At 36.8% G+C, this 27,301-nt stretch overlaps 1 protein-coding gene across 2 annotated transcripts in view; it reads left to right on the top strand.

Moving 5' to 3' along the window:
* Slc31a1 (solute carrier family 31 member 1) overlaps window positions 1–27,301 on the top strand; it is a 46,200-nt gene that overhangs the window by 4,799 nt on the left and 14,100 nt on the right. For both annotated transcript variants that reach the window (XM_004849559.4, XM_013073634.3), the window contains exons 2-3: window positions 24,698–24,861; window positions 25,360–25,432. In XM_004849559.4, the coding sequence (XP_004849616.1) occupies window positions 24,730–24,861; window positions 25,360–25,432 (205 nt within the window). In that variant the 5' untranslated portion in view covers window positions 24,698–24,729. The remainder of the gene's footprint in view (window positions 1–24,697; window positions 24,862–25,359; window positions 25,433–27,301) is intronic.

The raw sequence follows: 27,301 nt of genomic DNA, 5'->3' as shown, positions 1-27,301 counted from the left end.
ACAGAAAAGTTGTATATTAAAATTGAAAAAGGAATCTCACAACCATATTTGCAGATACCTTGAAGGCCAAGATGACAGCTTTGCACTTAAATCAGTAGAAATGGAATTTTTCATTCTTTTTTCTTCTGGTACTGGGGATCAAACTCAGGATCTTGCGCTTGTGAGGTAGGTGCAGTGCCACTGAGCTAAATACCCGGCCCTGGAATTTTTCATTCTAAATGACATGATTAATGGAAAAAAAAATCAAATGGCTTAGGAATGTATCAAGTAAAAACTAAATGTTTGCATAGCCCCACTCCTTGTGAGAAGTCCCTTCATTTTTTTCTAATAATCCCTTGAACATGAGGTTGTGAGGATTAAATGAGATAAAGAGCATTTAGGGGGCCAGGGATTTAGCTGAGTGGCTCCGCCACCTGTCTCGAAAGCACAAGGTCCAGAGTTCAATCTTCAGTACAAAAAAAAAAAGAGCATTTTTGGAACTATTATTATCTGTTAAAAACTTCAATCTGGCTTTCTTTTGGATTATAATTTCAATTTTGAAGTGAGAAAAATAAAAGTTCCAGACTGAGTGTGAATAAAATTAAATGACTGCTCTGAAAGTAACAATTCATATTGTACTTAGAAGAGTCTGCAATCCTTGGGTCAGTTCCTGTCCCGTTTCCAACTTGGCTGTTGATTCCTCTTTACACTTTCCCACTGGAAATGCTACAAGAAGGAAAAGAGGGCACAGTTATCACTACAAAAGTATTTACTGTGACCAGATGACTTGACCTAGTAGATGTCAAGTAAGTCAATGACCAGGCAGCATCCAGATAGCTCTGCCAATTGGCCAGGCAGGTGTGATTGGGGACAGACTTGGGAGGGCAGTAGCAAGTTGCTGATGCCTGTTCTTGCACATGCAGGTCTTAGCATAATAAAGCCACTTTAAAAACTCGCTGCTGTCCTGTAGCTTGTGACCAAGTATGACAAGTCATCAGAGGTCTGATAGATAATATATTACAACAAGCAGTTTATGCCAAAAGGAATCTTATAGTAGGCACTGGGAAGGAAATGCTTTTGAAGTTCTCTTGCTTTGAGTTATATCATTTCATGATTTAGGTAACATCCCCAAGCAGGGTGGGGGGCATCCTTAGGAATGCAAAGCCCTGCAGAGAAGGAAAGGGTTGAAAAGGGTCCACCCTACCTCTTTTCCTTTACACAATGGCCCTAAGGTTTTGTATACAACCTGCTTTTGTAGGCCAAGGACATTATGCAATACAGTATAATGAGATGGAAGCCCGCTTCTCAAAAATAAATATGAGAAATTGTTTGGAAGGGACACAAAGAGAGCAAAACACTAGTACCCAGTGACTTGTTAAAGGACCTATTTTACCGAGGTTGTATTTCCCTAAATAGATAGTAGAGTTATTCTAGAACTATGATAAATGTTTATGTAATTTTGAAGCCGTTTAGAGCACCTAGAATGTAGTTATTCCATTTATGAAAGAGGAATAGTATAACTGTGTACCCCCTGGCCCTTATTTCTCTACCTCACCTCTTCTGTTGGCTTTTAAAGCAACTCCCATACAACCCTATCTTATACATCTCAAATTATTTTAACTAATTACATGTTTACCTCTTCCACCAGACTGGTCTTCTTTAAAATAGGGGTTCATCATAATACCTTCATTCAGTAAATATGTAATAAATTTCAAATGAATGAATGAACTAAGTCCTGAGGGTCAGGACTAGTAAGCCTCAAGAGCGAGATCTTAAACCTGGGTCTTCCAAATCCTGCCCCAGTATTTTTTCCACCATATCATGCAGCTTCTCTCTGAGGTTTTGGGGGTTTGTTTGTTGGCTTGTTTGTTTGTTTGTTTGTTTGTTTTTTGAGACAAAGTCTCATTCTGTAGTTCAGGCTTGCTTTGAACTCATTATGTAGCCCAAGCTGGCCTCGAACTCGCGGCTATCCTCCTGCCTTACCTCTGTGTTTTGGGATCACAGGTGTGCGCCACCATACTTGATTTTTGAACAAATCTTATTTTCAATTATATTCTCTTACTGCACTTTCACTAAATCATCCTTTATTAATGTTTTGATGAGAAATACATTCCTGTTATCCTGTGTAATATGTTTAATTGTATTTTCCTATTGAATGCAAAAAAAGAACTGTTGAAATGTTTTCTAGTTTCTGCCTTACACCATATTAATTCCCAGGCATGCCAACAACATTTTTATATAAGACTATGCAGCTAAAGGAAACTTTAAATACTTTGTCTCCTGTGGTTCTGCTGCCTGCCTCGCAAAGTGCAAGGTTCCAAGTTTGATCCCTGGTACCAAAAAGAAATAAAAAATAAAAATAAATAAATAAACAAATACTTTGTCTCCTTTTGTTTATACCAAAAAGGTAATTAAAGAAGTGCTTTGCCAAAATATTTGTATCTGACTAGCTGATGTTCTTTTAATCAAACTATAAAAAAGTCTATATACCAGTGATGACAAACCTATGGCATGTGTGCCACAGCGGGCTGTTTGTATCATTGAAAGCTCTAAAAGGTTTGCCATCTCTGCATATGCTTTAAGTGACAAGAAAGTGAGCTCCATTTGTGACTTAGATGTCGCCAAGATTATTTTTCCCATCTAAAATGCCAGTACAATATTATTAATATTTCATATTTAATATACCTTAGAGTGAGAAAGTGTTTAACATATATTGTTTTATTTGATCCTTATAACCCTGGGAGATTCTCCGGATAGATATTTTTATATCTGTTTTGCAACTAGAGAAACTAGTCTCATTGGGTTTGGGTGATTTGCTTATATCATTTGGCTGATATGTGGCAAATTTGGGCCAAGGGCTCACAGTACTATCTATAAAACACTTTTAAATCTTTACATAAATCACACTAAAGTAGTCATGGTTAACAGACTGGAAATGTGTCAGGACTACAAAAGGCCCAGAAAGAGGAGTATGGAAGGGTGCATCTCCTGATTGCATTATTCCAGGATTATGGCTTAGCCAGCAACAAAGGGTATCAGAGGAGTGGGGAATAGTAGCTGAAAGATCCACTCCCCAGTGGACTTAGGCCCTTCTGTCTTTGCATAACGAAAAGTCCTTTTCAGTTTGTTTGTTTGGCATATCAAATTTGTGTTGTGCTATTGGACCAAGCAAATAAAAGCTTTTCTAAAGGCCTTTGTGAAGTGTAGTTGTGTATTTGATCTTCTTTGTACAGAAAGGTGGGAGTGGACAAGAGAAATAAGAGCTTCTATGTTATTTGCCACCAAAACAGGATATGTGAAGCTAAGAAATCCTTCTTCTTAGTTGCTTCCCTGTAAATCATCTGGAGAAATGGGACAGTTGAGGGAAGAGGTTAATAACTTAATTTTTTAAATTTAATCTTTAAAAATACAAACTGCATTTTACAAATTGTTGCATATAGTGCACCCTGTTTTATTTTATTTAATATGTATATCTTGGAAATAATTCTGTATCAGTGTATAGAGCTTCCTCATTCTTGCTTATGGCTATATTCTCTTCTGTAGAAATGTGATAACTTGTCCAATCAGTGCCCTATCAATGAACATTTAGGTTGCATTTTCAATATTTTTCTATTCCAGGTGTTCCTGCAATGAATAACTTTGTATATATGATAGTTCACATATGTCCCAATATATCTGTAGAATATTTAGAAGCTATCTCATCAGACTGATAACTGAAGACTTCTAATTCTCATCTGTTAAGACTTTAATTCCATTGAGTAGTGAGAGATGAAAAGTATCATTTTCTTGGAAAAATCTTAATTTTTGTACATTATTCAGAAACTAAGTCTTAAGTAAGGGCATGTACAGGTAACTTCATCATATGTTGAGTTGTAGACTGTATTAAAGTAAGCTGCATCACAGTCCTGTAGACCTGTTTAATGCTTTTCAGTATGCTATTGCTCAAGAGCTAAGTTGCAAAGTGAATACTATAGACTCAGAACAAAGATTGTCTCCCAATTGTGTTTACCAGTACTTACCAAGTTGCTTTTTATTACAACCCATATAGGGAATAAAAATTGAAAGATAAAGACAGCCTAACTATTATCTGTCTATGTGTTTTCGGTCGTCTGAGATGTTTTGATGATTATGGGGTATGTGATAACTTTTGGGGGGCAAGAGTATGTGATAACTTTGTGAAGAATGCAATACCATCACAATCGCTTGTCTTTTTGAGAAAGTAGAGATCATAAAGTAGGACAGAATTATGTCATGCCCTCATATCTTCTTAACCACCTATTAACTTGGCCTTCTCTTTTTTGGTACCGGATGGAACTCAGGACCTTGCACTTACAAGGCAGGTGGCAGCACCACTGAGCTAAATTCCTGGCCTGTCCTCCCTTCTTTTCCCACCTCCCCATTCTCCTTCTAGTTGTCATAAACCATTTATCAAATTTCCTCTGCAATAATAGGTTAAGCCATAGCCTCTTTTTTGTATATGAATTTTCAATGTTCCTTAGGACAGAGGGACTTAGTAAATACTTGTTGAATTGAGTTGGGGTAGATGGCAAGGTGCTCCATTCTCTCCTTGGCTACACTCTCAAGTAACATCTCTCCTTTTCCCTGCACAACCTTGGCAGACCTTTCTACCCATTCCTTTGCATACTTAGTATGGATCAGGAAAAAATAAGAGACTAAGTAATTACTGTGTCCTGAAGAGGAGTATATATCTGTTTGTTTAAGTAAATGCAAACATGTATCTTTCTGGCTCACATTGCAATTCTTGGTGCTGCAATTAAAAATTTGAAAATTATTTATTTTGTCATACAGTAGTATAGCTATGGGATAGTAGCTATACTACTATAGTAGTTATAGTAGTATAGCTAGTAGGAACAACATAAGAACATACAACTCAAACATGTACTTTTTATCCCCACAAATCTCATTTTATGTGTATGAAATCATGAAGATCAAAGTAAAGATTAGATAAATGTGAACTCCAGCTTATAACTGAGTTAAGCTGTAGAAGACAATTTGATTAGTGTTGATTTTTCTTATTTTAGAATAAAGAAACCTGTCTGGCCATGGTTTATGCACTCAGCCTTTCTGTGAAACAGTTGTGATAAGCTCTGTGAGATAGCATAGTTCATTTTTAGACTGTAACTCCTATAGGAGATAACCTGGTTCACTTCTGGACTATAACGCCTATTAAGTTGACATCGATATAAATACCTCCTATAAGTTCTAGAAGATCATACATGCAGTTTGCCTATGTAGTACTAACCTTTGTAAATTTGAGTTTTCTTCAGTATCAGAGTCCCAGGAAAAATTGCTGCTAGATGGTAGAAGCTAGTTGCCTTAGTGTGCTTTTTTCTATTTGGACAATCTTGAAAAGACTTGTAAGTAGCCATGGGAAGTTTTTTCATTGTGGTTTTAGCAATATTGCAGAGGGCATGGTACTATATTATAGCTTAAAACTGTCATAAGAAATTAGAATGTAGAAAAGATAAGATGAACAGAAATACAGTATAATGCGTCATATTTCCCTTTGAAATGACATTTTGAACTCATCTTTCTTCCCAAAATCCTAATGAAATTAATATAAAAATATAAGAAAAATCATCTTATAAGAGGCCAGGCTTTGTGGCACACACTGTGGTCCCTGTAGTCAGGAGACTGAGACAGGAGGATCACTGGGAGTTTAAGGCCAGCCTGAACTGTGTAGCCAGACCCTGTCTCAAAAAATTAAAAAACAAAAATAAAACAAAACATCTTATCGGAAAATAGGGAGACAGAAGCTAGGAATTTTGAAACATTTCGAAGAATATATGCAGATAGGAGTCAGATTGAAGCAGACAACTGACCATGTGGTTAACATGGGTGAAGAACATCCCTGTTTGTAAAGTGGCTAGGAGGCACTTATACACCTGTGAAAGCTTCAAATTGAGAACAGCAGAGATTAGAAAGAAGGGTTGGCTATGGAGTAGTTTGTGGAGGACACATCAGGGACGTGGGGACTTATACCTGTATCAATTTTGAGAAGAACAGTAGATTAAAAAGTAATAATAATGGGGCTGGGGATTTAGCTCAGTGGTTCCGCTGCCTGCCTCACAAGTGCAAAGTCCCGAGTTTAATCCCCGGTACCAAAAACAAAAGTAATAATGATTGACCAAGGACTTGCTATGTTTAGGCACTGTGCTGAAATAAATGTTTAAATCCACACTCATGAAGAGACAACCTACAGGATGGAAAAAAAATGTTGCCAGCTACTCCTTAGACAGAGGACTAATATTTAGAATATACAAAGAACTCAAAAGAAATTAAAGACCCAGTAAAGAAATGGGCTAGAGAAATGAACAGACACTTCACAGAGGAAAAAATACAAATGGCCAACAAATATATGAAAAAATGTTCAGCATCTCTGGCCATTAGAGAAATGCAAATTAAAACAACACTAAGAGGGCCGGGGATTTAGCTCAGTAGTTCCACCACCTGCCTCCCAAGTGCAAGGACCTGAGTTCGATCCCCAGTACCAAAAACAAACAAATAAACATGCTAATAAAATAAAAATAAATGCACACTCATGATGTAGATAGAGCTCTTGTCCCTGTCTAGAGGAAACTAACTTGCCCTCCTAACAACTCTGCTGTTGCCTTAGTGAACTCACTGAGGCAGTGATATTAACTCTTAAAACAATCCTATGAGATAGGTTACTTTTATTATCCTTATTTTAGAGCTGAGACACAGAGTTATTAAGTAATTTGCCCAAGGGCCCACAACCAGTAAGTACAGTTTTACCAGTTAGTGAGTGAATATAGATCCCTTGTGTATTTGGCAGGTCGCTATAACAAAGGGAAAATATCTTTTCTATCCACAGCTTCCATTTCGTATTTTTTTGTTTGGTTTTGGTGGACTTGTCAGGATCTCAAACCAAATTCCAATGTCAGAAATGTAGTTGTTGGTCAGGGCACAACTCTAGAGTGCTCAGCGGGGACCAAATCTTTTTTTTTCCAATTCTGGGGATTAAATTTTCAAATTTAGGGCCCCACACATGCTTGGTGAGTGCTCTACCACTGAGCTACATTCCCAGCACTGGGAGAAAATCTGAAATTCATTAAATATATTGGGAATTACATGCCACAATTCCTTCATATAGAGAGAATTAAATTTACCTCTCTAAAATCTCAATGATGAGCAATTCAGTGTTACATTCTGTGTTCGCCCAGAAGGTTCTTTGATTATTAGGTGGTGGTATGTGTAAATTTTAAGTGAAAGTAGGCCAGCTCTGTGCTCTTGTTGGAATTTCAAAATAAACAAATGTTATGTTTTAGTTTCTTTTTGAGTCTTGGGTTTCTTTTTTCTTTTTGTTTTATTTTCTAAGTTCTTACTTGTTAAACATCCAAATCTTAGATTCTGTATATAGTATTCCCCTACCTCTTATCCATGGGAAATTTGTTCCAAGACCCAGCAGATGCCTGAAACCACAGATAGTATCAAGTTCTATATATATTTTGTTTTTTTCCTATTCATATCTGTGATAAAATGTAATTTATGAATTAGACACAGTAAGAGATTAACAATAACTAATAATAAAAATAGAACAATTATAACATGTGTGATTAAAAGTTATGTGAGTGTAGTCTCTCTCAAAGAATATCTTAATGTATTGCATTCACCCCTCAAATCACAGAAAGCAAAATCTTAGAAAAGGGAGGACTATTGTACTATGTATCTGTGTTGCATATCTCTGTAATTGAGAATTGTTGTTCTCAAGTTTTAGAGTGCATATGAATTCCTATGTAGCTTGATAAATATCTAAATTTTGAGGCCTTGCTTCCTGAATGATTATTCACTGATATGGAGTAGGGTTTATCAACTTTATTTTTAGGCAAACTCCTTGATGATTCTGATCCAAACAGTTCTTTTTCTTTTTACTTTTTGCGTGTGTGTGTGTGTGTGTGTGTGTGTGTGTGTGTGTGGTGTTGGGGATTGATTGAACCCAGTGCCTTCACACTGAGCTATCCTATATCACCAGCCCTTTTTAATTTTTTGCTTTGAGACGAGTCTCGTTAAGTTGCCCAGGCTGGGGTCGAGCTTGCGATCCTCCTGCCTTAGTGTCTCAGAGTGATGGGATGACAAGTGTGCACCACTGTGCCAGGCTTGATCCATGCCATCCTTGGATTATGCTGTACTTTGAGAAACAATTGAGTTAGGAAGAAAATAATTAGCATTTATTATTTACTATGCATGTTATTAATATGCCAAGTGCTTTCATATGTATATTTACATGTGATATAAATTTTGTGATATTTTATTATCCTGGTTTTATGTGTATATTGTTCTCACAAAGTTTTAGTAACTTGTTCTGAGTTCCAAAGATGTCAGGGCCTATAGTAGTCAGCAGTCTAATTCCAAGGACAGATAGGCCTCTTGCTGTTTCTGCTTTGGCAAAGTGCCTCTCAGAGGAGATGATTATTTAAGATTCGTAAGTTGGAAAATGGTAGATGCTCTGAAACGTGTTTGATAAGTAAATGTTAAAGCCCTGGAATGCTGGAATGTCTAAAGCTTATCGACTATTATTCAAAATCCATTTAGAAAAGACAGATATGCATTTACTTTCTCATTAAAGCTATTATTATATGCACCTAAACTTTTCTAACTGAATACACTCTAAAGATGAGTTATTTAATCCCTTAACTAAGGGAACAGTGACCAGAAAGGCTAAATGACCTAATATAATATGAAAACCATAACTAAAATTTCTAACGTTATGTTCTTTCAAATTGTATTCATTATGAAGCTTAAGGTGGACTCCAAACCACTTATTGACTGAGAATTATTAGAAGAAGTTGAGTCAGTGGTTGGAAATCATGACTCTTTGACAACAATTAGCATTTGACAATTCACACAAGGCATTATAATCAGAGGTGGTCTGATTTTTAAGAATAGTCTCTAAAGTTCTGTTTCTAACACTGCAGATACGTAGAATGGCATTTGAGTAAAAGAATCCTGAAATGAGTCCTGGGGCTTAAGGCCTCGGAAGCCCATTTCCATCTCACTTAGAGCCACATAGAAGTAGGGCAGCCAAATATAATGTAGTTAACAGTGTTAGCAAATATTCTGTGCCATAAGCATGATATAAAGCACTGTAAGACACAACTACTCGGAGATAGATAACAATTAGATTTAGCTCCTCCTGGACAACTTACTGGGAAGAATTTCATGCACTTGATAGAATGCTTGAATAATTTGAAGTTGATTTACTGTGAATGTAGAGAATATCCAAATGTGCCTCCTAATAGGAATAGGTCTGCATTTCTTTCTAAGCTTCTCTAAAAAGTATTGCTGTTTCCTTATCTTGCTTTTTCTGAGTTGCTTCCAGAAAGCAAAAAACTAACTTTATGTTAAGAGACGGGAACACAAAATCATTGGATAGAAGCACTAAGCTACAAATAATAAAAAGAGGCTTGAGATAAGAATTGGGGTCCTAATGACTGTCTGTGTCTTAGTTACTTTCTCCTCACTGAGACACAATTCTCGACACCCACAACTTCAAGGAGGAAAAGTTTATTTTGGCTCATAGTTTGTAGAGGTTTCAGTCCATAGACCCCTGGCTCCACAGCAGAGCGCCATGGCAGAGGAGAAACAGTTCATGACATGGCAGTGAAAAGCAGAGAGGGATCAATGGAAGAGAAATAGAGTCTATCTAACTCTGTGGTCTGATAGACCCTTCCAGGCCACGCCCCCAGTGGCCCACCTCCTTCAATGGGGCTTTATCTCCCAAATCATATTTAGCTAGTGGATCAGTCCACTCATGAGTATCACACATCCATGATCCAGTCAACTCCTCAAAGCCCACCTATAAGTATATGAGGCTTTGGTCAGGGTGGGGACCATCTAGTTATAAATCCTAACAGACTACCCTGTCACCTGGTGATCAGTTAACCTTTTGTATCTTGTTTTTCCTCTGTAAAATGAGTGAGCGTTCTTGTTTAATGCAGGCCTGTCCTCTAGATGGAGTTAGGTTTGGAAACATACTATACTGCTGTGGTTAAACAGTTTTTAGAAATAGTGGGCCTGGGAACATGCCACAAAAGTAAATGAAGTTGCTGTTGGATCCTAATTTAGAAACAATCAACAAATATTTATTGCGTACCCACCTAAAAGGTGTGTTTACTACACATAGCCTTAAGTGTCCCTTAGCATGCATTCTGTAAGCAAAATGTGAGTGATTTTCTTTGATTTCTTTGTTGAGCACTCAGAACATAATGATCTCTCCCGCCATTTTTTCCCATTATCTTGTTTAAATCATATAACTACCCTGAAGGCAGATGAAATGATGCTACCTCCATGTTTCTGTGAGTTTCAGATGATGCAGTGAAACTCAGAGATTGAAAGTAGTTCTCAAGGAGTCCCCAGAGGACTTTTGTAAATGTCTGGAGACATTTTTATTTATCACTGTAGTGAGCAGAGACTAGAAATATTATTAAAAATCCCACAATACCCAATAAAGCTCATACAGCAAAGAATTATCTAGTCTAAAATGTCTGTAACACTGAGGTTGAAAAAATTGTTTTACTCAAAAGAACTCACCGTAATGGAGTTGGGAACAGAATCCAGATCTTGGACTCAGTCTAGTCTAGTATGTTCCCCATTGTTCTTAATGCAGGACATTAAAACCTGGAATTTAAACTAGTCAATAATGTTTTGATGGAGGTACAAGTGAAAAGTGGGCTTTGTTTTAAATCATTGTCCAGGTAAAATACAGATTGTGTAGTCCAGTGAAAATCTATCAATCACAGAATGTCTTCTGACATTCTACCACCCATATTCTTCCCAGAGCTTTGTCTACCTTACTTTTATTTATTTATTTAGCTAGTGAGTACCAATTTGAGTCATCTATCCAAGTGCAATCAAGACTGACACAATCCCTTTAGCAACCTCTAAGGGTAGGTAGTACATTCTGGCAATCTAAAGGCCCATAGGACTTTTATGGGAAATGTCACCAGGGGACTCAGATAACAATTAGTAAAGCCAGGATTTGAATACTGTCTTACTCCAAATTCTTAACAGTATTCTTTAAGCATAACTCTCACTTGAAGGGTGGCAAATGACTTTAGAAGCTCTTAAGTCCAGGAATGAATTTCTCTTACTCTAGCGGTTGTGAAATATTTCTAGGTTTTACCCCTCAAACCATATTATAACCCAGAAATTAGATGTTTCTGATCCTTCTAAAATGTTAACAGATGTCCTTGTGGATTCTGGTAGATGAAATACTTATGGCCCATGGCTCTGTAAGAATTTTTTCTTTCCTTGTGTAAATCTGCCTCACAGAAGAGCTTGCACAGAAAATGCTATTAGATAAGAGCAAATAAAGGCCAATTGATTCTATACAGCAGCCAAAATTTTATATGCTATCAAAACACAAATCTGATCTCTCCTTAAGGGTCTTCTTAGCTGATACCCTTTTTGCCTCTCATCAAATCTCTGCATAAATTCAGTCCCCAGCATCAAAAACAAAAACAAACTTCTCTTCGCCCTCTTAACCTCTCCTACTATCCCTCAGTGTGTGGTTTTCATATTGACCTTGAATACCCTTGATTCTTTTCTTGCCTTAGTAGGACATTTCTTTGCCCTTTTTCTAAAGTTCTAATAATTTATCAGTCTGTTTAAATATCCCCTTCTTAAAGAGGACTTCATTTTCTTTCCTACCTGCCCTTCTTCATCTAAATTTGTTCTTTTTCTTTCTCTTCCTACCTGTCATGTTTTACTTTCTTCATATCAATTATCACAAATTGTAATTAAATATACCTACACATTTATTTGCTTACATGTTTAATAAAGGTTTCCTCCTCTACAGTAGCTCCACAAAGGCAAATACATTGTCTTTTGTGTCTGGTTTCCTGTAGATAGATATTGAAACCTACGTGGAATTTGTAAGAATTTTTTGTTTGTTTTTCGAGACAGGGTCTCGTGTAGTTGAAGTTGGCCTTGAACTCATGATCTTCCTGCCTGGGGCTCACAAATGGTGGGGTTACAGGTGTGCACAATCACACCAGGCTAATGAATGCCTTTTGAATGAGTAAATATTTGTTGAGTGTTCTTCTAGAGGCTGTAAGATGGTGGAAATGAGTTTCTTGCCCTCTAGGAACTTGCTGTGTATATATGGTATTTTTAAAATCTTGTATCTCAATAACTATAAGTTTAAATTTCCATTTGAGAAAATTGCTAGGGAAATTTAGAAGAGATTCCATTAGGAATTCAAGAAAAACTCATGTAGAGGAAGTGGCATTTTAACCTTTAAAGAAAGAGTTAGATTGTAAACTCACAAGGGCAAGAGCCATATTTTAGCTTTCTCCTTAATTTTAGCATATTTATAATGCATGATAAATATTGAATAAGTAGTGGCAGGGTTAGTATACATTTAGAAAATGGCTGGGAAAGGAATCCTAGGGAATGACACAAGCCGACGAAGGTATACAAATGTCAGAGTGCTAAATTTATTCAAGAAAAGTAAGAAGATCAGTTTTAGAGGAACACTTGAATATGAAGAGGATTAGTTGAGATGAGATTGAAAAAATAAGTCTGGAACAGAGACTTAAATGCTAGATAGTAAAACATAAAATATCAGTATGTCAGTGTCATAGGTAGGCTGAAGATACTTAGATTTGTCTTTGCAGGCAGAAATTAGTTCATGGTAGTAGGGCCTAAAAAGCAAATCACAGATTGAGAAATACATGCAAATAATAAGCATCTAGAATACAAATACTAGTTTTCCTTGGAGTACTAGTTCTTTGACCAACCTCATCACTATCAAATAGCAAGATTCAAATTCCTATGGAAATTCTGAATTCAGCATGGCTGGCAAGAGTGTTTGCTTATGTTTCTGAAGGGGAGAATCATATTTACCTGACAAGTCCCTAAGAGATGTTTGAATGCTTATTATAGAATTTGTATACTACTAAAGAGCTCCGAGCAGTGACTTCTAAGGTCTTTCCAATTCTTATTGAGATTCTGAGACCCACAGGTTACGAGAAAGGACACTCAGGTTTCAATTTCAGGTAATCTCCGTATAGATGAAGAAGTGACTCATCCATCTTCTTCCAGGGCTAATTCTTTAGAATTAGACATCTCTCCTTAGCTGGGTCACGAAGCAGTAGCACCCAAGAAGTGCTCCTTAAATAACTGCATTAATGAAAAGGAATTTTGGAGATATATCTGCATTCAACTGTCTCTCCTTTCCTCAATACTACTCTGTTAGCATGAAAGAAATAGGCACACATTGAAAAAAATTAAATTTTTTAAGGTATTTGGTGAGACCTACTCCCAGTTAGAATTACAGTGGACCCTTGACTTAAGTACTCAATCAGTTCCCAAGGACCAGGTGTAACTCAAGTTGGTTGTAACTCAATACACATGAGATCTGAATGTTTACCTGTGTACACACTATAGATAACAAGAGGCAGATGAATCTTCCATTAAACTAATTAACCCAAGTTGTTCATATGTCAAGCTGGTCATAACTTGAGGGTCCAATGTATTAAAGGTACAATGTGAGCTGGGCACAGTGGTGTAAAACCTGACTCCAGGAGGCTGAGGCAGGAGGGTCACAAGTTTGAGCCCAGCCTGGGCAACTTAGTGACTTAGTGAGACCCTGTCTCAAAATAAAAACTAATTAAAAGCGGGGTGGGGATGTACCTTAAGGCAAAGCCCCTGTTTTGTTTTGTTTTGTTTTTTAAAAAGCACAACATGCTATAAATGTTTAGAGATTTTAGACTCTCAGAAAATGAGAAGGATTTGTTGCAGTGGAGATTGTAAGGATGGATATTCCAGGCAGAAGAAACTTTGAGAACAAAAATAAAAGCAAAACAAAAAAATGCGTGGGATATGTCGTAGGAGCACTAGAAACTTGGGCTATCAGACAGACAGGTTTGGCTGGAACACAAGTTACTTCTAAGCAGAAAGGTATGTGGGGATGTTTATTTAGAAATTTGTGGCTTCAGGCTATGTGTGGTGGCACAAGCCTGTAATCCCAGCACTCAGGAGGCTGAAGCAGGAGGATCACTGTAAATTTAAGGCCAGCCTGGACTACATAGCCAGACCCTGTCACAAAACAAAGGAGAGAGAGAAGGGGGAGGGGAAATTTGTGATTTCATACCAAGAAATTTAATAGGCAAATGGAGTGGTTAATAGGCAGTGAAATTTTTTGAACAGGTACATAGAATAATGTAGTTAAATAGACTAACTTGTCATTGATGTATCACATAGAATGGACTGAGGACAAGATAACATTAGGAAAGCCCATGTTTGCAATAGAGCTGCTGATGGTGAAAAACAGAGAAAAGCTAGGTGAATCTTGAGGATTAGGAAAAATGATCAAAACTGACATTCATAGATATAGAACATGACACTGGGTATAGAGTAAGGCAGGCTCAATGGAGGATAAATCCTGCACTAGGAGTGAGGATACTTACCTTCGAGCAAAGGTATCTCCACAGCTTTCTGGTATAGCATTGGACAGCTTACTTAAGCTCCCTGTGCCTTGGTTCTTCCGTCTTAGAAAGAAGTAATGTGAGGATAAAATATCAACGTTAGATTTATAGGATGGAAATGCCATTGATTCTTACCATGTCATTTGTTCAGGTTCTATGCAATTCTTTATTTGGTAGATGTACAGAGGAAAAATAGTTTGAAGTCGATCTTAGAATTTGCTCTGTTTTACTGTCCTTTCATGTGTCATTTGTCAAGGTTTATGAGCCTAGGGACTTAATTCATTTAAAGGGTCTAGGCTTGACATTTTAGCCCACTTAAAGGTCAATAGCAGCAAGTATACTTTCTCCCCTTCTTCCATTTTTAGAAACAGATATGAGTTTTACTTATACTTTCTCCTCATATTTGTCTCCAAACAAGTATTCTTTCTTTCTTTTCTTTTCTTTCTTTTTTTTTTTTTTTTAACAAAACTGTCACTAAGGCAAATTGTCCGAAAAAGTAAATATTCAGATTCTTCAAAGAGCATTGTGGTTTCAGACTCTAGGGTTTTAAAATGAATGGTTGCAACTAGATGAATTCGTCCAACTCTTTTTTAGAGGTTAGGGAGTTACGGGGCATTGAACCAAGGGAGTGCTGATCTACAGCCCCACCTCTTTTTTATTTTTATTTTTATTTATTTATTTTTTTGGTACCAGGGATCAAACTTGGGACCTTGGCTTGCGAGGCAGGCGGCAGAACCACTGAGCTAAATCCCTGGCCCTCTTTTTTATTTTTATTTGGAGACAGAGTCTCACTAAATTGCCCAAGGTTGGCCTCAAACTTGCAATCCTTCTGCTTCAGCCTCCTGAGGAGCTGGGAGGCAAGTGCTACCACAAGCAGCCAGTTTGTCTGACTTTTGTTTTTTTTGGCAGCAGGGTTGAGGGTGAGACAAGGTCTCTCTCTATAGCTCTCAGGCTGGCCTTGAACTCAATGTGTAGCCTGATCTGGTCTTGAACTCATAGTGATCCTCCTGCCTCAGCCTCCAGCATGGTGGAATTACAGGCATGTGCCTCCATGCCTGGCAGGTCCAACTCTTAAAAAGTTCAACTCCATCAACTGCATTTTGTTACTTAAGATAGAGCTATTGAGTAATTTCTAAGCACATCCATCAGATGTACTATTATATAGCATTCAGGTTCATTAAGGTGGTGAAGAGAAAATTGAGGTTTGACCGGTGTATCATTAAAACATTAAGGAATTAATTTGTTTCCCTTATATCTAAGTTGCCAGGAGAGAAATTCAGAAAAAAAGAGCCATTTATTTCTACAGGCATTTATTGTAATCTACCACTGTATGCAGGATATTGGACAATTAAAGAGATTCAAAGTTAAATAAGACAGGGCTTACAATCAAATAGTAAGAATAGGGAGAGAAAGAGGGGCATTCTGCTCTCCTAGAAACTGAACTGAAAAAATGTAGAATACAGTTTTGGCACTGAGTAGAACTATGTTAATCATATAATTTACTGTTTTTATAGTTAAGGAAAGTGAAACTCAAATAGAATATAATTTGAGCAATATAGTATTTATTAGCCACATCTCTCTCATGTTTAAACTCGTTTTCTTTTTTCTTTATTTTTTGTAGCTTATGTGGTAATGGTATGGTCTATTCATGTTTGTTAGGCAGGCATAAGTGATCTAGAGATTGGACAGTGAGCATTTAAAAAATTAAGTTTGATGTTAGCATGATTCCTCTTGAAAATAGTAGCCTTTGGTGGCCAGTAATTCATCATGTAATCGGTTCATCTGGGATCCGTCTTGCCCCAACAGGTTTCCCATCTCCTTCATGCAGGCTGAGCAGCTTAATAAGATGTAGACAGATGAAATTGATGGTAGAAAAGCATTACCTTGGACCAATATGTGGAAATAAAGTAGTTTTTGTCTTTTTCTGATCAGAACCTGTTGTGCCCAGATCGCAAAGTCCCCAAAGACCACCAAGGAGCCGTTTCCGATGTAAACACACGAGGGTCTTTTATTCAAGCTCGAGCAGGGCCACTCAACCGTCACCGACGCAGCGGATCAGGATTGAGAGCCCCGAATTCCAAATCAGCAGGGTTTTTATTGTGGCTACCGCAAGGTTTGGGGATGTTCCATTTAGCAGTTACATGATTGGCTGATATTTAGCAAGCATGGGGGGTTGAGGGGTGGCTACATGTAGAGTTTATGGGAAAAAGGAACAATCAGCACATTGACAGAATGTTCTATAGATAATGGGCCCGGGAGCATCTGTTTTCTGGGCAGACAGAGGGTTGAGTTAGGAGCTGTGTCTCTTTTTTTTATCTGTTGTCCCACAGCAAGGACGTTTTATCATTAGTTTATGGGCACAAAGGAGACTAGGGGAATAGTTGACTTCAGTGAAGTGGAATTTATGTCAAGGCCATTTTACTGTCTTATATTTAAGATGGAGTCAAACTTTAAAATGGAGTTAGTTAGGTCTCACAAACCAAACCATAGGTTTACTTTCTATCTTTTCATCCATACGGTTAGAGTAAGATTCTCAGGGCAGCTCCTGAGTTACCATTCTTTTTGTGTCTGTGTGGTACTGGGGATATATTCTTAGCTATAAGCCTCCAAGTAAAAAGAGCCACTCCCACTAATTCATTTCTACTGTTGTTTTTAAATTTTGTCAATCCATGCAGCATTTCTTGTTTGCCTAGATCATTGGCCACTCCATAAATGGTGACTCTTTAATTTTTAAGCATAACTGTTTGAAGTAGTTGTCCCCTTTATGAGTCTGGCAGTTAGTTACTTTTGATCCAGCTCAGGAGTCTGATGTATGAGTAATTTAGCCATATAAACCCTGCTGTTACTTGAACGTTTAAACCGTACAGTTTTCTTTCTTTCCTTAAAAAGTGTTTTCAGGGACTCCTGTAAAGATTACCTGAAGTAGTAATTCTTGCTTTGGTGTATGGTGAAGAAAGAGAAAATAACATAGTAATAATGATAATGGAAATGTGCAAATAATCGCTAAATTAATTGTTGGCCAGATACATATTTATCAGCCCACCCAGGGCTATGAATAAAAGCAAGAGAGAATCTATAGATGATCCTCTAGAATTTTTATTTTCAACAGAGGCAAAAATTCAGAGAGTAAAATGGTAGCCATTATTTTGTTGGAGAATTTTTTTAAAAGATACAAATCTAAGAGTAATGGGGCAGGTGGAGATAATGATAGTGTGAGTTTTTGGCAATTATTCCCTTGCATTATGACTGCCCTTGGAAGGTACAATTGTAACAAGTGCTGTGTCAATTCCTATCACTTGCCAGACTTAATGAGATTTAGCCATGTAAATTCTGCTGTTACTTTAACATTTAGACTGCACATAGTTTGGTTTCTCTCCATGAAAAATGTTTTCAGGGACTCCTGTGAAGATGATCTGAAGTAGAACTTCTCACTTTTTGAATGTATACAATTTTAAGGTCTTTTACATTTTTTTAAAATTTCTTGTTGACCTGAACTATTTTCTCACCTCCTCTATTAAGCATTTTACTTGCTATTTTTAATACAGTGATGGGCAAAACTTGAGGAGTCATGTTTCTGCCATTTCTAGCTGAGACCTATGATTTACTTAAACCTAATACCTCTTGTAGGAGAAATTGATAAAAAATTAAGTATATTTATGACTACTGTATCTCAAGAAAGAACATAAGCCAAGGAAAACTAAAATTGTCAAAGGGATGTATAGTTATATTCATACACTATTACCACATTTCTTTTCTTTCCTTTGTTTTCCTTTCTTCCTTTTCTTTCCTTTCTTTTGTTCGTTTGGTTGGATTGTTTGTTTGTTTCTTTGTTTGCTTGAGACAGGGTCTCACTATGTAGTTCACGGTGGCCTTGAACTCACATATACCCCAGGCTTGCATCGATCTTCTTGCCTCAGCCTCCTTAGTGCTTGGGTTATAGGTATGTGCCACCACACCTAGCTAGGACCACATTTCTGCCAGTCAGTTTAGAATAGGAATGTGAGTCCAGATCCCAGAGAATGGATGGAACAACATCATAGCCTTCAAGGAAAAGGGTCTTTTCCCTATGTATTCATCAAATTGTATTTTTCTCTCCCACTTACTGGGAACTATTACATTTTTTCTAAGCAACTCCAGCATATTGGCCTGGAATGCCAAGTACAAATAGACACCATGCCCTATTTATTACTGCATTATATCAAGGTTTCCCCCTTATTCCTACATCTTCTTCACTGCTCTCATCCCCAAAAGGGCAGGTCAAATGTGAATTCATAAATCCATAAAAAGAATTTTAAAATTCACCTATAGGAAGGTTTACCTATAGTCTCCCCTCAGAAGTAAACTGTGAAAGACTTACAAAATGCAAAGCCAGGCTGTCTCTCAGAACAGCTACTGATTAGGTACAGGTCACCAAAAGGGAGGATTGACCCAGTTAAACTGGTTGCTTGATCACTGGACATAATCCATAAGTATGAATCCCTATTTATGCTGGAATATTGTCTTTGACCTTGAGTTTGCCATATCTGTGTTTACCAAAAGCTTTTAAGCCATTATTCATAAGTAATGGCTATAGAAAGCAGAAAAAACAACTAGATTTCTCTTTGTTTTCTGTTTTTATAAATCTAAAAAGGAACATGAACCTAATCGTTTTAAGCACAAAAACCTTCTTTATCTCCCTTATCATGAAAGTCAGGAAAGGCTATAGGCAGTCTCCAGAAGAATTGTCTACAACTCCAGATTACATCTACCTGAGCTAGGAAAGGGGGCCATGTGACAAATGTATGGCCACCTCTGTATAGACTTTTTGTGGGATCTAATCTTTATAGTCCCTGTGAATTATTGTTTTTGATCCATCATTCTGCAATACCAGGAAAATAAAGAGAGAATTTGAAGTTTAGACTAAACCTATTAGAAATAATATCAGTGTTAAGACACAGAATGCCCATCAGAATTTTGCCTTCTTGATAATTTCCTAACTTCTGTCCATAAATTTAAGTTTATTTTGCTAGAGATTGTAGATTCCAGCCATCAAGCTTTACAATAGACGAGTCCTTTGTAGGGAAGATGGGGCAGAAATAGGGGAAACCCCTGTTTTGATAATCCTCAGAGGACTGTGAAAGAATTATACCATTGAATACAAGGAAGTTTTGAAAGCTGTTTGTATAAATACTGCACTACACTTATTAAATAAGAAAAAGGCGGAAGCAGAACAAAATCCAAAGCTATCCCAGTGTCAGTGTAGCATGTGCCATTTCTCATATTGAACAGGACTCAGGGCAGCAGAAACAAGTTGGCATATAGCCAACTTCAGGTACCTAACTGAAAACAAGATAAATATTCCCAAGAAACAGAATAGTAGGAAGTCTGCCTGAGAAAGTCTTTTCTTATTTTATATGTACTAAGTTCCATGTATATGAAATTTTTTTAATAGTCCCTAAACCATTTTTCATTTCCTTAAACATGCAAAAAATGTTCTGTGTTGCAAGGAGCTCTTAGGAACTACCATTTACCTGTTGATACGTCATTTCATGACTTCAGGAGTCAGGATAGGCAAAAAGGAACTTGAAAGTGCTCTTTGCTAAAATGTAGAAGTAAAGCTAACAGAAAGCTAATATGTTGATTAATGTCTTCCCCACAAAGTTTGATTACTAGGTTTCTCCTACTTGAGATCTTTTATGCCCTCTATTCCACATGATGATAAGAGCTACCAGTTTTCAGACACTTTGCTAGATGTTTTATGTGAATTATCTCATTTAATACTCCCAGTAGTCTCTTCTCCAAGTTCAACAGCCTGGAAACTGGCTCCAGAAAGGCAAAGTAACTTTCTCAGGTCTGAGCACTTCCAAATTGTTTGACAGATATTTTCCTATTGTATAATTAAGTTCTATTTAATGCCCGGTGTGAGTCCATCTGTTAAAGAAAACTAGTTTACTTGAATTGGCAAAAATGTAAATAAAGTACAGTATTTCTAATATTTCTACTTAGTTGTAAATTCAACTTGGTAAATAAAATACTATGGGTGGATTTTATCATAGTTTGCAAGTTAAGAATCCTAAGGGATTTTGTTTGTTTTTCAGTTCTATCCCTGAGTTATATATTTTTTATTAAAATTTGATGAAATAATGGATTATGGATAAGAAGAAAAGTGAATGTTATATATTTAACCTAGAGTTAGCTTATGTGAATTGTCTTAAAAATTCAGAAATCCCAGCACTTAGGAGGCTGAGGCAGGAGGATTGCCACAAGTTCAAGACCATCCTGGGCTACATAGTGAGTTCAAGGCTAGCCTGCACTATGTAGTGAGACCCTGTTTCCAAAAAAAAAAAAAGTGGTAAAAACAAAATTTAGAAACCCAGTGAATCAATAAATATTCTACAAATATTTTGCTAAAGTTCCATCTAGCACTCATCATTATCATTACTTTGGAGGGTGGGTACTGGGGATTGAATGTAGGGTGTTCTCACAAAGCGATATTGCCAGCCCTTTTTTTTATTTTGAGACAGGGTCTCTATAAGTTACTAACTTGCCCAGGCTGGACTTGAATTTGTGATCTTCCTGCCTCAGCCTCCCTGAGTGCTGAGATTACACACAGATCTCACCACCCCTCATGCATTACTTTCTGTTCCACAAATTCCATTAATTATAATTGCTTTGCAATCAAGAACCTCAACTCCATAAAAATATAGTCAAGCTGCTTTGTGGACCTTGAATGTAATTCTTAGAATGAGATGCTGATGGTGGAGGTAAATTAGAGAAAACAGTTCTTAGACAGCAAATAAAACTGGCTGTCTAAGAAATTTAGAGAAACTTGAATGAACAAAAGATGGAACCACACAGCTCATGATTGCCATGAAATGAAACCATTCTCTTCGGATTACAAATTGAGAGAGCAGACAATATTGCTGTGTCCTGGACTTTGATTTTTCTTACTTACTTCAGTACCCATTTTTAGCTGGAAGAAGCTGAGCTTGGATCTTACTAAATTAAACCTATAAAAGTAAACAGATGAAAACCAACAATGTAAGTTTACCTCCTGTAAACAGAATTTCTATCCTAGAGACACTGGGTTAGGTGTGTTTGATTATTTTAGAAGGTGGGTTATATAAAAATACACATGACGTATTAGTGAAATATCAGGTAGAGAAATATGATCACTTTTGTTTATTATGCTTTAATAATTAATTTCCAAGTTTCTCCTCTTTTTGGAATCATGACATATTACCATGAAAATTTTCCTAGAATAAGGATTTCTTCCTCCTTCAATACTGGGGATTGAACTCAGGGACTATACATGCTAACCAAAGGCTATACCACTGAACTACGACCCCAGCCCCCCAAAAGTGAGCATTTTTGTGAGTATTCAGTCTTTCCAGGATTGGTTTGAATATTCTTATATGTTTCTTTTCACCAGATTTATTTCTTCATGTTCAGATACCATGGGGTAAGCCTTGCATATGATTCAATTACAGAAGTCTACTGTCCGCTGACAACAAAAGCAAATAAATTTGATTCTTGTTATATTTCATAGTATATTTGAATGTGAAATGTATCCCACGCAGATGACACTTCAAAACAGGTGCATAGGGACTAGGGATATAATTCAGTAGTAGAGTGCTCGCCTCGCATGTTTGAGGCCCTGAATTCAACCCCCAGTACTACCAAAAAATAAAACAGGTCCATACTTTGAAAGGTTTTCTAGAGATTTGAACATGTGAATTCCTGGGTCACTGATATGTCTGAAGAAAATTGACAATATATTGTCATTGATCAGGTTTTTCTAGTTGATATTGAGGGGCCTGAACAAAAAGTCTCTGTGTGTCTTCAAAAATTATTCATGGGAATGGGTATGGTGGTCCACACCTGTAACCCCAGCACTGTAATTCCAGCACATGGGAGCCTGAGGCAGGAAGATCAATGAGAGTTGGAAGCCATCCTGGGCTACGTAGTGAGACTCTCTCTAAAAAAACAAAACATTGTTAATGGGAAGAATGTTGCAAATGTTCACCAAAGAAATCAAGGGTACAACTAATAAGTAGTTTGCAGTGCTATGTTCTTGCTTTCTTAGACTGTCCTTTACTTGTCATATACCCCAAAATAAAAAATGTTACTGTTCAGTTTCCCCTTCTAGGTTTTAACCTTGAAACTCTTTGTGGAAATACTATCTAAAGGTCATTTGTGTGTCTCCCTCAGTCTCTTATAATAAAAGGCATTCAGCAAATAAATATTCACTGTGTCACAAGGCCAGAATTCATGTTGATAATGTGGAACAAAATTACCCTTTACAGTTCTCTAATATTATGATTATTTTCCAGACTTTCATTGGAAAAGAACAAAATTTGTTATTCTACTTCATTTTCTTTATGAGATGTTTTATCAGTTGTTCTGGCTAGTAAAAATCTTTTCATTCTTATTTCACTTTGTTTGCTTGTTTCAAAATCATAACCTTAGCATCACTCAGATACCAGTCTTCTCACCATCTCACCATGATTACTTTGAAAACTTGCCCACTTACTGATTGTCCCCATCATTGACACTTTGTTCGTACTATTTTTTGTGTGTATCCTATTATATAATATTTACTGTAAAACCTTGGTGGAGAAAGGCCCTGTTAAATATCTCTTTGTACCTCCAATCTAGTCCTTTTATGACAAGGGTATTAACAATACCAGATTATCAAGCTTTATAATTATAAAATAACATAGCATCTGACATGAAAGTTATTTAAATTCAAGGTGGAACTTGCCTTATCCTTCACAGGAAATATGCCTTTTTTTAAGCCTGCTGTCATAAAATCATGGAGTAGGAGTTAAAGAGAGCAAAATAAATGGCTGAGTATTCGTGTTTGAGCTGAATACATGGTTCCATGAATATATAAATTTGCTATATAAAGTATATCTCTTCTGCACATCTTAGTAATGTTGTCATATTTCTCTGTTTATTTCCTTCATAGCACTAATCACATCATGAAATTGTTATTTATTTCTTTGTTTCTCTCCCTGTCAGAACTTTGTCTTATTCATTGTTAAATTACTAGCACTTTGCTCAGAATTTAGCCCATCATAGGAGCTGGATAAACATTTATTGATTAAGTGAATATTGAGATGCACACTCAGGCTTATGAACAGGAATACCTACTTGAAATTTCTAAAGCTATTCTTTCTTCCACAAATGGAAGTTGAGAGACCCTAACACTTTCCTCTCCACAGCACCCTGGACTTCCCACTCCACTACCCAACTCCAGCTATAGGAATTACTTGGTACTGATTTATGTCCCAAGTTGACTTCTGCGGTATTGATGTGGTAGGAAAGATAGATACAAGGCTGAGTATGCAGTGTACAGATTTAATTTAATATAGGATATTAATTTTTTATTTTGTTTTTCAAGTTCTTAACTCTAATGCTCTGGTAAGATTCAAAGTGTTATCTGAAGTCTGAGCACATTGCTTGCCTAGGGCAGCAATAGACCTTTCTTCAAATTTAAATTAGCTGATGGTTGGTTGTCCTGGAAGTGAAATGTAATTAGAATACCCTTATTAAACGCAGGCCATCCCAATTAGGTGAATTATCTGGAATACTGGCTTTTTATCTGCTGACATTTGAGCTTAGAAAGGCTTGGGACAATTAAATTTAATGGCATCCATTTGTGTATTATTACAAATTATTTCCTGCAACCCCCCCAAAAAGCTGCTTTTCTTCTCCTTATCTCATATTTAAATTTGAACATTTATTAAACATGTCTCTTTTCTTTGTTTTATTTTGTTTTTGTTTTTGAGACAGAGTCTCACTATGTAGCTCAGAGTGGGCTTGAATTCACTATGTAGACCAGGCTGGCCTCAAACTCATAGCGATCCTCCTGCCTCAGCTTCCCAAGGGCTAGGATTACAGGCATGCATTACCACTCCCAGCTAAATATGTCTCATAAAAGAATAATTCTGTAAGAATTACTGAGTAAAGAAGGGTTAGGTGTAAAACTTAAGTATGGATCGTTTCTGCTACAGTCTCCAAAGGTGATCTCTAATAGCCCAAGGTACATCTCTCCATATATAGATTATGAAAAATAATTCTGAGTAAAGACTCTAGGAAAGCATTCATTCATTGGATAAAATTCTATGTAAACCAAGTTTTTGAAATTTATGCAAATTAAAAAACAATATTTTTCTATCCTTAAGCTATATATATATACACATATATATATACACATATATATATATATACACATAAATATTTTTTAATTTTGGTGGTATTAGGCTCTTCAGTGCTCTCAACTTTCCTGGAAAAAATGGATCATTCCCATCATAAGGGGAAAAACTATATGGACAACAGCAGCAGCACTATGCCACCGTCTCACCATCACCCAACAACTTCAGCCTCACACTCCCACGGTGGAGGAGATGGCAACATGATGATGATGGTGAGTGCCATGGGAGAGGGGGATGCAAGCCCTTTCCCACCCACTCGGGTTATGGAAATAATGGAATTTTAGTACTGGGAAGTTATTATCTTTGAAGGTCAGTTTACCTAAAAGGAAAAGCTAAGGCAGATCCTGAAATATGAATCAACTGATTTGCCTAAATTCATGTAGGAAATTAGAGACGCACCAGAACCAAGATTTTTAGGGTTCTTTTCTTCTCTAGTCCCTTCTTTTGAAATTCACCCTTTTCTGAATTAAGTTCTGGTCTTTATGCTTTGTGTAGGAAAAAGGAAAAGACACGAGTTGGCAGAAGCACAGGACAGTTCTCTTGCTCAGTATTTTGGTACTAATACTAAACTGAGGGTGGAAACCTCCCACTTCCTTGAATGTCTCTTCTTATCTAGACCTTTACTTTTAAATTTACTAGGCCTCTTTGCCTATAATTCTCATTTACTGTCTTCAGTCATCTCTAATTAACTTATTTTGGTTTTCTGGCAGCCTATGACCTTCTACTTTGGATTTGAGAATGTGAAGCTATTGTTTTCCGGTTTGGTGATTAATACAGCTGGAGGTGAGTAAGCCATCAGGTGATGGGTGTTTGAAGGTGACAATCACATGAGAGATGGTGATAAAGAATTTGGATACCCAGCACCTCTTTCTGACCTAATATCTGAATCAGTCTGGTCCTGTTATATAACCCTAATGCTTCCTGTTCCCTAACTAGAACGTGGAAAATGCAATATTTTGGTTCTCCAGTAAATCTCCCTTAATTAACATGTGTATGTTTTGAAACTCTTAAAAATAATACAGATCCTAGATAGAAGTCTTCTGCGATTTACATCCTTTCATTTTTTCCCAGGGTTTCCTTATTTGATAAATTAATGGTCCTGGACTGACCACAACAGACACGTTCAAATTCCACAAAATAAGCTTATGTTAAAAAGTATTGATCTAATATAATCCTCATCTTAGTTACTTTTCTTATTGCTAAGACAAAAATACCTGACACCCAAAGTTAAAGGAGGAAAGTTTTATTGTAGCTCACAATTCATACAGGTTTCATTCCATATTCAGCTGGTTCCATGGCAGAGGGGCATTGCAGAGGAGAAAAAGTTCATGGCAGGCAGAAGGCAGCAAAGCAGTGAAGAAACAGCAAAGTAGGAAGTGTCAGTGGCAGCATCTTTCTGTCCCTTATATTCTATCCAGGGTACATGCCCTTAGGGCAGGTAGCACTCATACTCAGAGTAGGCCTTCCTATTACCCACACTCAGAACTACACCAAACCAGTCAGTGGACTAATTTAATAATCACACACCCTTGATCCCAGCATCACACATTCTATATCCAGCCACCGCTGAAAAGCCCTACCTATGACCACATGAGGCTTTGGGGGCATATCTAGATGCAAGCCGTAACACTCCTGTTTTACAGATACATTAACCTCAAATTATGACATGATTTGCCCTAAATACTATAGACTTAATATGTTAGAACTAGGACAAGGACCCAGGCCTTCTAGAGCTGCCTAGACCAGAGCTGTTTCTAGTGTACCAAATAATGGTTCATTATCTTTTCCTGATTCTTAATCATTCCTAATTTTGGGGTAGCTGAACACCCATCTCTTTGTGTCTCTATGTTGCATTGGTATGCTTTAAATTCAGATTGCAAGAGCCCACAGTTTGTTGGACTGGCTTTCTTTTCTTTTTTAATTATTTTAATTGTATTAATAATATAAGTAGATATTAATGAAGAAAATATGCAAAGCACTCTTCTATGAAAAAATAAAAATTTCATAACAAAACAATTAAAGAATAATAAGTTATTTCATTATCATGATCTTAAAAGAATACCCAAAATGTTACTCAGAATGTAAGTCATACACAAAAAAGACTCTCTTACAAAGAAGAAACAAACAGAGTTGGGGATTTAGCTCAGTGGTTTCGCTGCCTGCTGTGCAAGTGCAAGGACCCAAGTTTGATCCCCGGTACCAAAAAAAAAAATAAACAAACAAATAGAAGGACAAAACTTTCTTTTCAACGAATAGAGAAACTAGTAGTATAAATGAAATAAATTAGCATATATCATAAAATATTTTTGAAACAATGGAATAGATAATTTGGGGAATTATTTGAACTTTTACTTCCTATTTATTTGTCTTCATATATATATATAGAGAGAGAGAGAGAGAGAGAGAGAGAGAGAGAGAGAGAGAGAGAGAGAGAGAGAGAAATTCTCACATTAGAGAAACCATGCAATATTTAAGCTTATGTGTCTGGCTTATTTCACCTAAAATTATGTTCTCAAATTACATTCATTTGCCCATGACCACCTCAAGTTTATCTTTCTCTATGGCAGAGTAGCAGTCTATTGTGTATAAACATCACATTTTCTTTATTCATTTGTTGATGGACATATATCTGTTTCCAAGATCTGCTATTAT

This window comes from Heterocephalus glaber, unplaced genomic scaffold (genome assembly GCF_053883595.1).
Source record: "Heterocephalus glaber isolate CG9 unplaced genomic scaffold, H.glaber_assembly_v1.0 deba00001479, whole genome shotgun sequence".
Classification (NCBI taxonomy): domain Eukaryota; kingdom Metazoa; phylum Chordata; class Mammalia; order Rodentia; family Bathyergidae; genus Heterocephalus; species Heterocephalus glaber.
This window is presented reverse-complemented; position numbering and strand designations above follow the sequence as displayed.